We start from the raw sequence: 13,492 nt of genomic DNA on the forward strand, positions 1-13,492 counted from the left end.
CACTCCCTCTGGGAAGAAGTCACTGCGGCCTCGGTGGAGGCAGGAACGCGGGGTGCCACGGGACCTGCCGTGTGTGCACGCGGTGGACCTGGGGCGGGTGCGTCCTTACTCTGCCGCCAGGTGCTGGGACCGTGGTGGTCCACAGACCGTTCCTGGGGGGACCGGCCGAGAAACGATGCTCTCGAAGGGAGTGTACGACCCAGGGCCAGACTGACATTTCAGAAGGTTCCAGAAGTGCAGTATGGCGGGAGGGTGGCCTGCTGTGGGGCCGTGGAGGGGGCCGGAAGGCCCTCACACTCGGCCTCTGGGCCTGGGGAAAAGTCCAGGAAGCTGGGGAGTGTCAGGGCTGGGCCTGTTTCAGGACTGTGCCGGCTGCGGGGAGGGGAGGTACCCTGTGATCGCTGGCGTGGCATCCAGCGGACCTCGGCTCCAGGGCTTACAGGTCGCACTGCCTCGGCCCGTGTTTTTCTCAGCTCCCGGCTAGCCCAGGCTTTGTTGGGTTCTGCGTGGCACGGCAGAGCACCCTTCTTGTGTGGCCCTGTTGAATGTTTATCTCCCCGTGGGACCGGTCTCGGCTCTGCTTCCGTGCGCGCGGGCTGTCCCGGGCGGCTGTCTGGACGGTGGTGAGTAGCGCAGTGGGCCTGCGCGGCGCTGGGAGCAGCGCGGGGCGGACGCGGTTGTAAGCGCGGTGTGGAATGGAGACTTTCTACTGTAAAAGACTGACAGACTGCTCGCGTTTTCTTTCTCAGGGCCTGGGGGGGTGCCCCATGGCAGTGGGCGTGTCAGGAGCCCCGTGAGTGCTGGACCGCGCTGCGTTTTGTGCTGCCCTGGAGTTGGCCCTCTCTGGGTGAAGGAGGGGGTGTCCTTTGGTGACTTTAGTTTGTTTCCTCGTCGGGGAATTAGACCAGGGCTGCTGCCGTGGTGGTCCGGCTGCGGCCTCCCACCCACCGTAACGGGGCGGAAGCTGCCTGTCCTTTGCTGTGGCTCCCAGTGGTTGTCTCTGTCTGGTGGCAGCGCCCCAGTTCTGGGCAGGCGCTGGTGGGCTGTTGTTCCTCGTATCAGCAGCACCTTCAGAGGGGAGGAGTGATGCGCTGTCAGGGGGTTGCCCCCGGTATCCTGGGGTCTGCCTTTGCCGTTCCTCAGGGTGCTGTGGGAGCAGTGAGGGCCCCCTTCCAGAGGACGTGCTCAGTGTGGGGTTTTCTGCTCGTCTTACGTAGGAAGGTGACTGCACTGGCCACGACCTTGGTGTTCCCGCAAGGGTGTTAGTCAGGGTTCTCCAGAGAAGCAGAACCGGCAGGGTGTGTGTAGCTGTGGGGAAAGGCAGTATTGTGAAGGGTCGGCTTGCGTGATTGTGGAGGCCAGGAAGTCCCAGGACCTACTTCTGCAGGCTCGAGCCCCAGGACAGCTGCCGGAATTCAGTCTGTGCTGGCAGCACCCAGGGCCAGGAGCAGCCGTGTGCGAGGGCAGGAGAAAACAGGTGTTCCAGCTTCATCAGAAGGGGTTAATCCTGGCTTCTCTGGATTTTTTGTTCGCTGGGGCCCCTCTGTGGATTGGGCCATGGCCACCTCCCCTGGCAAGGGCAGTCTGCACTTGGTCTACCGGTTTGAACACTGATCTCCGGAAACACGCGGAAATGTGGGACCCACTCCCTGCGCGCCTCTGGTAGCCCAGTCAGGCTGACACGTAAGTTAGCCGTTGCAGCGGCCCCAGACCGACGGTTTCCGGTGCCGCATTACTGTGCCTTTGGTGGCCGAGAGACGCGAGGACCCAGGGCGCGCTGAAGGTCTGCGGAGGGAGGCTCCTGGAATCACAGAGGCCTCCACGGGCCCGTGGAGCCCACGCTGTGTGTGGGTAAGACTCCGGGCCAGGGTCTCATCTGTATATCGGGGGCAATGACCCGGAGAGCCAGCTGCCTGAAGGACGCAGAAGAGCTCTGTGGTGGCCTGTCCCGCCCTGACTGCCCCTTACCAAGGGCACTGGACTTGGTGGGGGGCTTGCTGTTCCTCTCCAGCCCGTCTCCTGCTGAGAACCAGGGCTTTCCAGACCTGTGTAAGGGCGCTACAGCGTGTCTCCACGGGCTGCCTGTTACTCGTATATGCACACGCCCCCGACTTACACGGGTCCGCCGGAGGACTTGGTGACTTTGCGGTGATGCGAAAGCGAGAGGCATTCAGGACAACCGGTGCTTGGAACTGGGGATGTGGGTCTTTGCCCAGGTCAGCGGTGTGCAGTCCTGTCCGGAGCCGGGGCGGCCCTGCGGTCACACTGCTGTTCTGTGGGTCACTCGGGGCGGTGTCCGGTCAGCCACGGGAGTAGTCCACGCTCCCTCATCAGACAGGCTGTGTGCGAGGTGGTTCTGGCCAGCTGTCGGCCACCGGAAGCGTTCTCAGCACGGTTAAGATTGGCCGGGTGTAGGAACCGGGTTCATCATGGGGTCTTTTCCACGTACAGTGGGGTTCTTGGGGTGTAACCCGTCCTAAGCCAAGGGCTGTCTGGCACTCGTGGCTCTTTTGTTTCTACTGAGATACGGAGATGAGCAGCACCGTTTGTGCCAATGAACTTTGCACCCTTGTTCCTCATGTGACACCAGTGAGGTCGGTGCTCTGTCCCTGGTGCTCTGTCCCTGGACGGAGTGAGCACGGTGGCCTCCCAGGGGCCTGCCGGTGCCGCCCTCTGGCCTGTGGTGTGACACACGCACAGTGGGTGTGTGCTTACTCGGTTCTTCACCCTTTCAAAACAGATCTCTCTACGCACGCCAGCGCGTGTCCTCTGTCCTGAACAGGCTCCCCGGAATCTCGAGGCCACAGTGTGACCAAGGGCCACAGGCTGACATATCCAAACAAAGGGACCTTTCTTTTTCTTCATTTGGTCTTTTCATTTAGTTTTCGAAGGGACTAGCATGTCAGGTTTTCTAACCATTGGTCAGTGGACGCTCAGCCGAAGATCCCAGGACTTCCAGAGCCGGGATGTTGACTTCTAGCATCAGACGTAGAGATGGGAGGGCGGCGTGGACTTGTTTGGCGGTCAGCGCGTGGTTTTCTGCGCCCTGGTCCTTGAAGCAGGAGCTAGGAGTTAATGTATGCCGCCCAGATGCTAAGGTGACCTGGAGAGAGAGAATGGAGCAACCTCTCCCCAGGGCTGCTGGTTCTCAGGGGTGCCGTCTGCGGTTTCCGCGGGCTCGGATAGCTGCCAGGTGCGGGTCCGGGCAGGAGGGCACTGGTGTCTCTGGACTCTGGCTCTCTGGTCCAGAGGCCCGGGGTGCACGAGGCTGATGGCCTGTGTCTTGGAGCGTAGTCCACACGAGTCCAGCTGTCAGAAAGACTTCAGAAAGGAAAAAAAAATCCCATGAGAAAGTTCCTGTGCCCCCCGACGTGGCCGCTCTGTTAAGATTGACGAGAAGTACACCCTTTCTTGTAGAGTTTTCCAGAAGGACTTGCGAGGGGGCGTGTCAGCAGCTGTGCAGGCTTTCACAGCTGCTCCCTGCCTGCCCCTGCCCGCCCCTGCCCACCTATTTAGAAAAACGTCAGAGCTGCAGGAAGTGGGTGGAAGGAGCCCTACGCGGACCTGCCACGCTCTCTGTGCTCGGCGCTTCCCCGTCTGCGCTGCCCCTCCCGCTGCCGGGCAGCTCGTTACCGTCGTAGCCAAACCATCAGAACTTGGCTCTCTGCAGCCCTTCGCCCCGATGTCCCGCAGGGTGCGCCTCCCGAGGATGAGTGCGTTCGGGTCCGCGGGGGAGCGCCCTGAGCCCAGTCTGGCCGGTCAGCATTGGTGTGCTCCTCGAACTCCACAACGTGGCCTGCGCTTTCTGTACGCGTTCGCCGGGGGTCCCGTAACGTCCAGGACCCCGCGGGGGCACTCGGCTCCATTCCCCCGGATACCGCCGCAGTCGGTCTTGTCTGCTGTCCTCTGGCGTGGATTCCAGGTGTTGGGACCGGATTCGGCCGTGTGTGGCCGTTCTTCCCCTGCACCCCTAGAGGCCCCTGCCAGCATCCGTCCTGCTGTCCTGTCCTCATCTCCTTCTAAGGAGACACTTTGAGACCCGAAGTGTCTGGTCACCTCACAGACGGGCACGGTGGTCTTGGCATCCAGGTTTACTGAGGCTGCAGAGTGGCAGGCCTTTAACCCTTTGTCTCCGCTCTGCCCTGGCTGATTGGCCCTCTCTCTGTTGGTTCCATGTCCATGTGAGATCCTGGACCATTCCAGAGGCTAGAGTCCATTGCTGTCATCAGTCTGTCACTCTGTCATTGTCCCTGTTTGGCAAGGATGACCCCTCCCCCATTCAAGTGGGCTTCTGGGTCCTTTTGTCATTGACCCCGAAGTTGGTGCCCCTCAGGTGCGGCAGTATGCCTGAGGTCCAGCTTGTCCTTCTCTGTCCCAGTGCTGGGATCTGCTGTTTCTCCCAGGGGGACAGTGTCTAGAAACTAAGTCCCCTGTGCTGCTGGGTGTCGTCCTCCAGGCCCCTCAGCAGCCAGGGTGAAGGGTTGGGTGTTGTGGTGGAGTCCCTGGCCTGGCCCAGGGGCCCGGGCCTGCTCTGGGCACGGCCAGCCCCGCTGCCCGGCGCCTGCACCTGCCGCTGTCGATGGCTGCTGCGGCCCTGGGGTGCTTGCAGGAATCCAGGTGCTCCGTGGGTCGTCCGTTTTCTTTCCTTCCTGGAGCCAGGTCAGGTGTGTGGTAAGAGAAGTACTTGGCAGGGGCTTGCGCACACTGCCAGGGGCTCTGCGAGGAGCGCCATCCAGCAGGAACGCGGGCCAGCAGGTGCTCAGTGGGCTTCCGCGCTGTAGGTGAAGCAGGCTCGTGTTGGGCTGGCAGACTGTGGGCGAGTCCGACCTGAGCGGTGCCAGGCCGCTCTGTGCACGTCCTGCTCAGCGGGCACGACGGGCGCATTCATAGCCGAGGGCTGGACTGCCCGGCCTGCATCTCACACGGGGCTGTGGGCTGCGCACAGCCTCCCCTTGGGCGATCTGCCGTGTCTCCTCTGTGCCCGGGCTGTCCTGTGCCCTCCCGAACCCTCTGTGAGGCTTCGTGAAGCCTTCACTGTGAAACGCAGGGTCTCGTGTGCCGTGGGACGAGGGACACCTGTGTCACCCTGGCCCTGTCCAGCTCTGCACGCGCCTCTCTCTCCGGAGGTTCAGGCCACCGTGGTCCCTTTCCTGGTGTAGGGGAGTTGCTCCAGGGCTGTGTGTCCCGGGAATCCAGCAGGATGGTTTTCGAGTCGGGTTTCCGCGGGTCCCCGGAGTACTGCTAAGTTCGTCCGAGCGTGAGGCGCCCAGTGCGCTTCTAGTGGCTCCGCAGTGTCCCGTTGCACGACGCCCCGCCAGCCTCCGGTGCTGGGGCATCTGGGCTGCTCTGCTGGTTAAGCGTCTTTCTGTGGCTCGGGTCATGATCCCCCTTCCTGGGGTGGAGCCCTCCCCCCAGGGGGCTCCCTGCTCAGCAGGAAGCCTGCTTGTCCCTCTCCCTCTGCCCCCCCATCGAGCTCCCTCACGCGCTCCCTCTGGCTCCCAGACGAAGTCTTGAGCGTTTCCGTGCAGGTCTTCCTGGGGCCTCACACCCTGACTTTCTCCGTGCGCTACCCGGGTGGGGGTGCTGGGCCCCAGGGGAGGCGTAGGTTTGGTTTGTGAGCAAACGCCCCCTCTTCTCTTCAGCGGTGGAACCGTCTGCCCTCTCGCCTCCCAGAGAGTTCCCAGTGGCTCTGTGTCCACGCCAGCACTGAGCGTTGAGGGTCTTTCTCGTTTTGGTCCCCCTGGTGGGTGTGGGGTGGGTCTGCTTCTGACGGTAGCCACGGTTCCTGCTGCGGGTGAGCTTGCACGCACCGTCCGGGTCCCCGGGTGTGTGTGTTGAGTAGTGGGGTGTGGTGCTACACGCCGGAGGAGGGACAGGCGTGTTTCATTCATATCCTGGTTCCTTCCTTGTGATTCACTGGAGTTCCAGACCTGCTGGCTGCCTGCGGTTTGGCCAGGGCCACGCGGTGCCTCAGGACTGGCATCCGCTGACTGTGGAGCCTTTTCCTGCAGGCCTGGGGGACCTGGGGGGCTGAGGCCTGGCTCTGGTCTCGGGGGCCTGGCATCGCTGCGGCCTCTGGCTCCAGGGAGAGTGTGTGCTGAGGAGCCAGCGGGCCTGGGGTCTGTGGGACACGGCCTCTGTGTGCCGAGGCCTGTTTCCCCCACGACCCCTTGCAGATGGGAGCCTAGGTGCTGGGTCTGCGTCCTCCCTGAGGCCCTGTGGGTGCCCCTGGAAGGCTGGGTGCCAGGAGACGGTGTGTGGCTCCGGGTTTGGGAGTGGAACCTGCCCCTCTCCCCCCAACCCTCCCGAGTGCACATGAGCCTGGCCTGACTCGGTGATGTGTTTTCTTCCGCACAGCTTGCTCCCAGAACACAAACAGAACCTGTGAGGAGTGCCTGAAAAATGTCTCTGTAAGTAGCACAGCCCCCTTCTCGGCCCTGGGGCCCCCTTGTGCCAGACAGTGACCTGCTGGGGCCGCCCGAGCTGCTCCCCACCAAGGACAGCCATCCTCCTGAGCTCCTGTGGCTTTCAGTAACACAGAAAGCTGGGAAGCTTTGGACACTGGAAACTTGGATTATTTGAAAATGGAGGATTTACCCAAAGTTGTTCTCCAGGACCAGGCCGCTGCAGGGAGGGTGGTCTCCTATGGCCAGAACGGAGGGGCCCGACCGTTGCTCTGCATGGTGTATGCACGCCGTGTAGCTCCGGGAGAGCCGGGGCTCCGTCTTCCTCATGTCTGCAGTGGACTTGCCCCCTGACCGGGGCCCAAATACCTGTTTTTTCTGCTTTTGAAAACCTTAGAGAAGACAAGTCTGTGAAATGCTTACCCTTCGGACTCAAAGTACCAAGTGCAAGGCCTGACCCGAGGGTCCAGGAGGGCTACCTGAGCACCCGTCCAGGCCGCACGCGTGCCCCTGGTGCCGGGAGGCCCGACTGGGCCAGCGGCCCGTGCTGCTGTCTCTGCACCTGCATTCTCAGGACTCAGACTGGAGCATCTGGGAGGTGCCCCCCAGCTCTGAGGTCCTGGGCCCGGGCCTTTGAGCTAAGATGCGCTATTGTTCAATGTATTTATGCATCTGAGAGAGACGGAGACAGAGAGAGAGGATGGGCAGGGGAGCAGTAAACTCCCCACTGAGCAGGGAGCTGGATGCGGACTCCATCCCAGGACTGTGAGGTCACCGCGAGGTCCTGAGCCGAAGGGACCCAGGCGCCCCCAGATGCACTGTCTATAAGATGGCCAGGCACCCCAAGCAGTTGGAGAGGCCAGTGTTTTCCAGGGTCACGAAAGCCCAGTGACAGCGACTTGCTGCGCTCTGCCTGTGGGCCCGCCAGGTCCCGCCTGCCCCCCTGCAGATGAAGGGAGATGGGCACCCCGCTGAGTGGGGGTGCTGCTGACGGGGAGGCGATGGGGAAGTGGGGTGGTGGTGAGGGGGCGCTCAGGGGAGGGCACATGTGTTTGGGGAAGAATGCTCTGGCAGAAGGAGTAGCCGTGCTCTGACTCTGGGCAGGGAGCCACCTGGCAGCTTTGAGGACGTGCACGGAGGCCAAGAGGCTGGGCAGGGTGCCTGGTGGGAGAGGGTTTGCGGAACCTCAGCCCTGGTGGGCCACGTGGGTGGAGCTGATGGGGTGCGGCAGGGGCCGAGGCCTTCCAGTCCCGTACCGGAGCGGGAGCAGGAGGTGGGGGGGGCCAAGGCCCGGACGGTCTGGTTCTCGAGTGCGTGTGGTGCACTTCTGACCTGCGTCGAACGTCCTTCTCTCCCAGTGTCTATGGTGCCACACCAGCAAGGCGTGCTTGGACTACCCCGTGAGCAGGATCCTGCCGCCCAGCTCCCTCTGTAAGCTGAGCTCCGCACGCTGGGGCGTGTGCTGGGGTAAGTCTTCGTTCTCGCTGCGTTCTGCCCAAATGCGTGCTGTCTGGGACAGTCTGGTTGTGCCCAGTGAGCGTGGCTGCTGGAGCACGTGCTCTCCGCAGGGGGTCTGAAGCCGGGGAGAGCGCGCGCTTCCCGGGAGGGCAGCTGGCGGTCCCCGGGGGCTGGACGCCCGGGTCCCTGCCGGTCTGTGTGGCGGCTGTGTGGTGCCCTGCAGGTGTCCACGCCTGGTGCTGCTGGGGGCACGCGGGCGTCCCCGTGCCGCCGTCAGTGCGCTCGTGGGGCAGCAGCCCACGCTCACTTCCACGGGTACAGTCACGGGGTTACTGCAGCAGGTCTGCGGACGGTTTCCCAGAGCGGCTGCGGGCGTTCCCGTTGTCCCCCGCTGCCAACACTTGGGGTAACTAGACATCTGGTGGGTGTGAAGTGGTATCTCCTTGTGGTTTTAATTTGCGTTTCTCTGATGACTGTTGTTGGACACCTTTTAAGTGGGGGCACTTTTGATCAGTCTCCTGTGCAGTGAGGCTCCTGCCTCAGGGCCGTGGGGCAGGCCGAGTGCGTGGCACGGGTCAGATGAGCTCTCAGCTGCAGGACGGGGAGCAGGGAACAAGCCAGGGGCTGCGGGAGGCAGGCTCTGTGGGTGGGACAGGTGCCCCTGGTTCCTGAGAGAAGGTGCTCGTGATGTCACCTGCGGGGGCTGCATGGACCTGAAGCGTGCTTCCTGGGGCTTGGGTCAGTGGGGATGTCCCTGGTCCTTGCGTGCAGTGAGGAGGGCTGGGGCCATGCAGAAGGGGTGGGGGGCTTGTGCCCATGCCGTCCGGGGATCCCGGGAGGGCCCCCAGGCCCCCTAGATGTCAGGGCAGCATGGAACTGTAATTCCAGACCACGCCACAGGAGCTCTTTATTCTGACAGAAAACTTCAGAATCATCTTATTCAACTCTGGGTGCAGTTGTTTTGGTTTTTTTTTTTTTTTTTTTTTTTTTTTTTGACAGAGAGATCACAAGCAGGCAGAGAGGCAGGCAGAGAGACAGGAGGAAGCAGGCTCCCCGAGATAGCAGAGAGCCCGATGTGGGGCTCGATCCCAGGACTCCGAGATCATGACCTGAGCTGAAGGCAGCAGCTTAACCCACTGAGCCACCCAGGCGCCCCTGTTTTGGGGTTTTAACTGCGATGACCTCAGATACGTGTTCGTTTGAGAAACCTGAGGTCTTCACAACACCGCCCCGTTGGCAGGAGCAGGTATCCCCCCCCCCCACTCAGGTCCCCCTAGCAGCTCAGGCTCCGTAGCTTTTCCGTGGAAAGCTCCTGGGAATGGGGGCCCGCAGTGTTTTTTCCCATTGTGATCGGGATTTCTGTATTTTTTAAAAGATTTTATTTATTTATTTGACAGGCACAGGAAGAGAGGGAACACAAGCAGGGGGAGTGGGAGAGGGAGAAGTAGGCTCCTGCTGAGAGAAGGGAGCCCGAAGTGGGGCTCGATCCCAGGACCCCGGGATCATGACCTGAGCTGAAGGCAGACGATTAACTGACCTTCACTGACCCAGCCACCCAGGCGCCCCGTGGGATTTCTGTGGTTGTAACTCGTTTTAGCTGCTAGTCAGAAAAGCTGTTTGGGGGCAGACGTGTTTCGAGCCAGGTATCTCGCTGACCTGCTGGGTGTTTAAAGTGCAGTGTTGGAAAGTTCTGTTGTCTACACCTGCTGCCATCTGCCCGCGAAGGTCTTCCCTGATCACGTGCCGGCCATGACGGCACACCGTGCGGGCTCTTCCAGAACAGGTGGCAGGAGGAGAAGCCAAGTCATTTCGGCTCGGAGGGCACTGCGTCAGACGGGACCTGATTCTGCTGGTCGGGGGTGCGCACGGACTTGAGGCCAGCCTGTGAAGCTCACGGCTGACCCGTGTGGTGTGTCGGGCTCCCAGTGGTGGTGTCCCTGTGCATCCTGATGCCGGGCCCTCCCCCGGCGCAGCACAGCACACGTGACCTGCAGTCCCAGGAGACAGAGCAGACTCGGGGGACCCTGCCGTCTGGGGTGGAGCTCCCTCCCGCAGCTGCCTCGGTGGCCGTCTGAATGGGACAAGTGGACACATTTGCCAAATACCAGAGCTCTTGATGGCTCTGGTTCGAATTAAATAGAAAAGCATTGGCGGGTTTGGGTTTATTTTTTAATTTTTGAAGATTTATTTATTTGAGAGAGAAAGAGAGCACATAGAGGGAAAGTGAGAGGGAGAAGCAGGCTCCCACCAAGCAGAGAGCCCCACGTGGGACTTGATCTCAGGTCCCTGGTATCACGACCTCCCCCGAAGGCAGACGCCTAATCGACTGAGCCATCCCAGCGCCCCGAGTTTGTGTTTATTATCAGCCCCTCAGAGAAGTTAGAATTGTAAAGCTTGTTTTAACTGTGTGTTTGTCTGAGGAGTTGGGCTTTGACGGGAAATCATCACATTGGCGGCCGAGGAGGCAGCCGTCTGCAGACTCTGCGGCTCCACGGTCGTCCCTCTGACTGCCAGGGTCAGAAGCTGTCCCCTGAGGAGGTAAATGCAGGAGACCTTGAAGAGCCCAGGGGTTAGAGGCGCTAGTGCCCCACACTTGAAAATCCGCGCCTGACTGCTGGTTTCTCGGAAGCTGAACTGCTGCTCCCTGCCCGGGGACAGAGGCTTGCTGACGGCAGAGCAGTCACCTGTGCGTGCGTGTGCGTGTGTACGTGTGTGCGTGTACACGTGCACGCGCGTGTGTTACGTGCGCCCTGTGCTGTGCTCCCACAGGGAAGTAGGCCACAGAGAAGGAAATGTGCATGAGAAGGTCATCAGGAAGAGACCGTGTCCATACAGTACCGGCCTGGATTTGGGGAGACGACACCCATAGACCACGGACCCGCGTGGTGCAGACCGTGTTTGGGGGCCGGTGGTGTCGGGCTGTGGACTTGGGTTCAGGTGATGGGAGTAGCTGCCCCAGGCTTCACTTCGGTTTCCAGAGTTCCACGGAGTCTAGAAGTGTGTCAGGACGGACTGCACGCCCTGCGGGGCACTCTCCTCCCCGGTCTGTCTTGCTAAGTCGCCTCAGGCTTGCCACGCTGAGAAATGCTGCTTTGTGGCCTACGGCCTTGTGGCCTGGGGCTGTGGCGGTTCATTGAGAAGTTCTCAAGTCATACACCCACGCTGAGAGGCGATCTGGGGGCCGGCCCAGTTCTAGGACTGCCGTCTGCCCCCAGGGGTGGGGGGCTGCTTCGGGGCCCCGTCCTGACCCCCTGACTCCGGCTGACCTTGCAGTGAACTTCGAGGCGCTGATCATCACGCTGTCGGTGGTGGGGGGAGCCATGCTCCTGGCCGTGGCCGTGTGCTGCGCCTGCTGCTGCTGCCGCGGGAAGAGGAGCCGCAAGCCGGACAAGAGCGAGGAGAGGGCGGCGCGGGAGCGCGAGGAGCGCCGGATCCGGCAGGAGGAGAGGTGGGGGCCGGGGCGGCCGACCTGCGAGGCCGCGGCAGGTGTCGCCTGTGGGCCCGAGGTCTCTCCAGCTTCGGGGGGCCCGTGGGCCGCACACTGGGGTTGTAGGACAGCGCGTGGCTCTTGTCCTCCTGGGCGGCCGCGGGTGGGACAGAGGCCCAGCACACGCCCGTCTGCCTGTGCCTGGGGTGGGCCTCTTGCGGCCAGCACGCCGAGACCCCATCCTCTCCTTGCGGAGCGCTTTGGGGAGCGCGCGGGAGGCGGCCACAGGCCAGGCTGCTGTGGCAGGTTTGGCGGGTCCCCGGGCCTTGCCTGACAGGGGAGCGGGAGTGTGGCTTGGAGACGTGCTGCCGTGTTAGGCCAGCTGCTAGTGGGCGCTGTCCCCGCAGGGTCATCACCCCTAGAGAAGAATGAACACGTGTACATTCCCAACCTCGTTCAGAACATGGTGTTAGATTTTCGCTTATCAGTGTGGTTTCTTTACTTGAAAAATATTTTAAGAAGTCTTAGTATTAGGCATTTGAATCGCCTTTGTTAAAACAACCGAATGACAGGTTGTGGGAGCGGCCTCAGAAGACAGCCCAGCAGGCACCCGCGCCTGTCCCCTGCCTCTCTGGAAGGAAGTGAGGAGAACGTCTTTTAGCGTCATGAAATATTTTGATGCTAAATGAGATTCTTTTGTTTTTTAGGAGAGCGGAGATGAAATCGAGACACGATGAGATCAGGAAAAAATACGGTAAGGGCGGATGGAACGTCCATATCCGTTGGGTTTGGTCGGGAGCTGATGCCGTGCTGGGGGCTGCGACTGCTTCCCTCGTCCGCCCCCCACGCTGGGCAGCTGGGCGTGCTCCATGTGGACTGGGACGAGCGAACCCACGAGTGTCTTGGAAGATGAAGCCCAGGCGTGTTTTTCTCTCTCCAGACTTCCTAGTACTGCTGACTCCCGGGCGGGGGATGTGATCAGGCTCTGTGTGGCTCCTAGCCTGTCCCCACGTTTGGGAGACATGGGGTGTGCGTGGTGGCCGCGGGCCTCCCCCGCCTCACCACCTCGGATGCATGCTGCTCCCACACCTGACCTCGAGGGCTGTGCTCCCCTTAGGGACTGGGCCACAGCTGTCCATGCTGCCCAGGCCTTCTGTCTGGTTTCGTTTGGAGAGTTTGGGGGCCGGGGGGTGACTCATTGTTTACTGACTGAGAGCATTAAACCTGCTCTTGCGTGGGGTTGGAGGTTGGCCTGGACTGGGAGAAGGGGACTCACGGGGCCTCCCTGGCGACCGCCACGGGGCCTGCGGTCCTGGGCCATGGAGCTTCCCTTGACCCTGTGACGGAGGATCATATCTGTGGTAGGTGAACCAGGCAGCTGGGCCAAAGGCTAAATTGGAGGAAAATTTCAAAATCCTTCCCAGCTAGTGCACTCATCGCGGAGTTCTCCGTGTGGAAGAACTATTTTGTGGTGTTTCAAGATCCTGGGCACTAAACAGCGATTCCCCAGGGCTCAGTTCCCTCTGGCCCAGGCCGCTGGCCACATGCCCCCACCCCCATCCATTCGGTCTCCTCTGACTGTCACCCCCTTGTATTGGGTCACCCGGGGTTGGGGGTGACCCTGCTAGCCTGCGGGTGTTGGTTCCCAGGCACAAGGCTGCCCCGACTGCTCCTCCTCCCGCCGCTGGGTCTCCTCTGTCGAAAGTGAGACGTCCGGCCGCCGAGCGCTTTCTCTGGTTAGCGCCCGCCCGGCCTCCGTGTGCCCCTGTCTCGGCCAGCCTTGCGTGTCCCTCTCGCTTCCCGTGGCGCTGGCCCTGGGGTCGGGGGCTTCCTTCCCGTGTAGGTGGTGACCGACTCCGTGTGGGTGAGATGCCCTGTCTAGCCGTCTTGGCGTGGTGCCCTCTGCCCCCGGTGCCCACCGAGCGTCTGCTCCTCAGCTGGGCCCCTTGGTCTTCCAGGACGGTGAAAAGCGTGGAAGGGAGCTTGTAGGCGTCTGATTAACGCCAGTGTAAATACAAGACCAGACACACGTGTGCCCAGGCACTCACACGGACTCAACCGAAGTGTCTTCGTTGCCCAGCGCAAGTAGTTTCCAGGCCTTCCCCTTTGCCCTGTGCTTGCGGGCCTGGCCACGTCTCAGGCCGGGCTCAGGGGCAGAGGCCGTCCCTGTAACCGCGCCCGGGGCGGCTGCCGCCAGCCCGTT

The 13,492-nt window shown here is 61.8% G+C and overlaps 1 protein-coding gene across 2 annotated transcripts in view; it reads left to right on the forward strand.

The window, feature by feature from the left end:
* The window catches only part of PTTG1IP (PTTG1 interacting protein), a 31,334-nt gene that overhangs the window by 706 nt on the left and 17,136 nt on the right, over window positions 1–13,492 (forward strand). For both annotated transcript variants that reach the window (XR_007125209.1, XM_047718324.1), the window contains exons 2-5: window positions 6,358–6,410; window positions 7,763–7,871; window positions 11,136–11,310; window positions 11,997–12,043. Coding sequence is in view for 1 of the 2 variants with exons in the window: in XM_047718324.1 (XP_047574280.1) it covers window positions 6,358–6,410; window positions 7,763–7,871; window positions 11,136–11,310; window positions 11,997–12,043 (384 nt within the window). In the remaining variant the exon portion in view is untranslated. The remainder of the gene's footprint in view (window positions 1–6,357; window positions 6,411–7,762; window positions 7,872–11,135; window positions 11,311–11,996; window positions 12,044–13,492) is intronic.

The sequence above is a fragment of the Lutra lutra genome, chromosome 1 (genome assembly GCF_902655055.1).
Source record: "Lutra lutra chromosome 1, mLutLut1.2, whole genome shotgun sequence".
Lineage (NCBI taxonomy): Eukaryota > Metazoa > Chordata > Mammalia > Carnivora > Mustelidae > Lutra > Lutra lutra.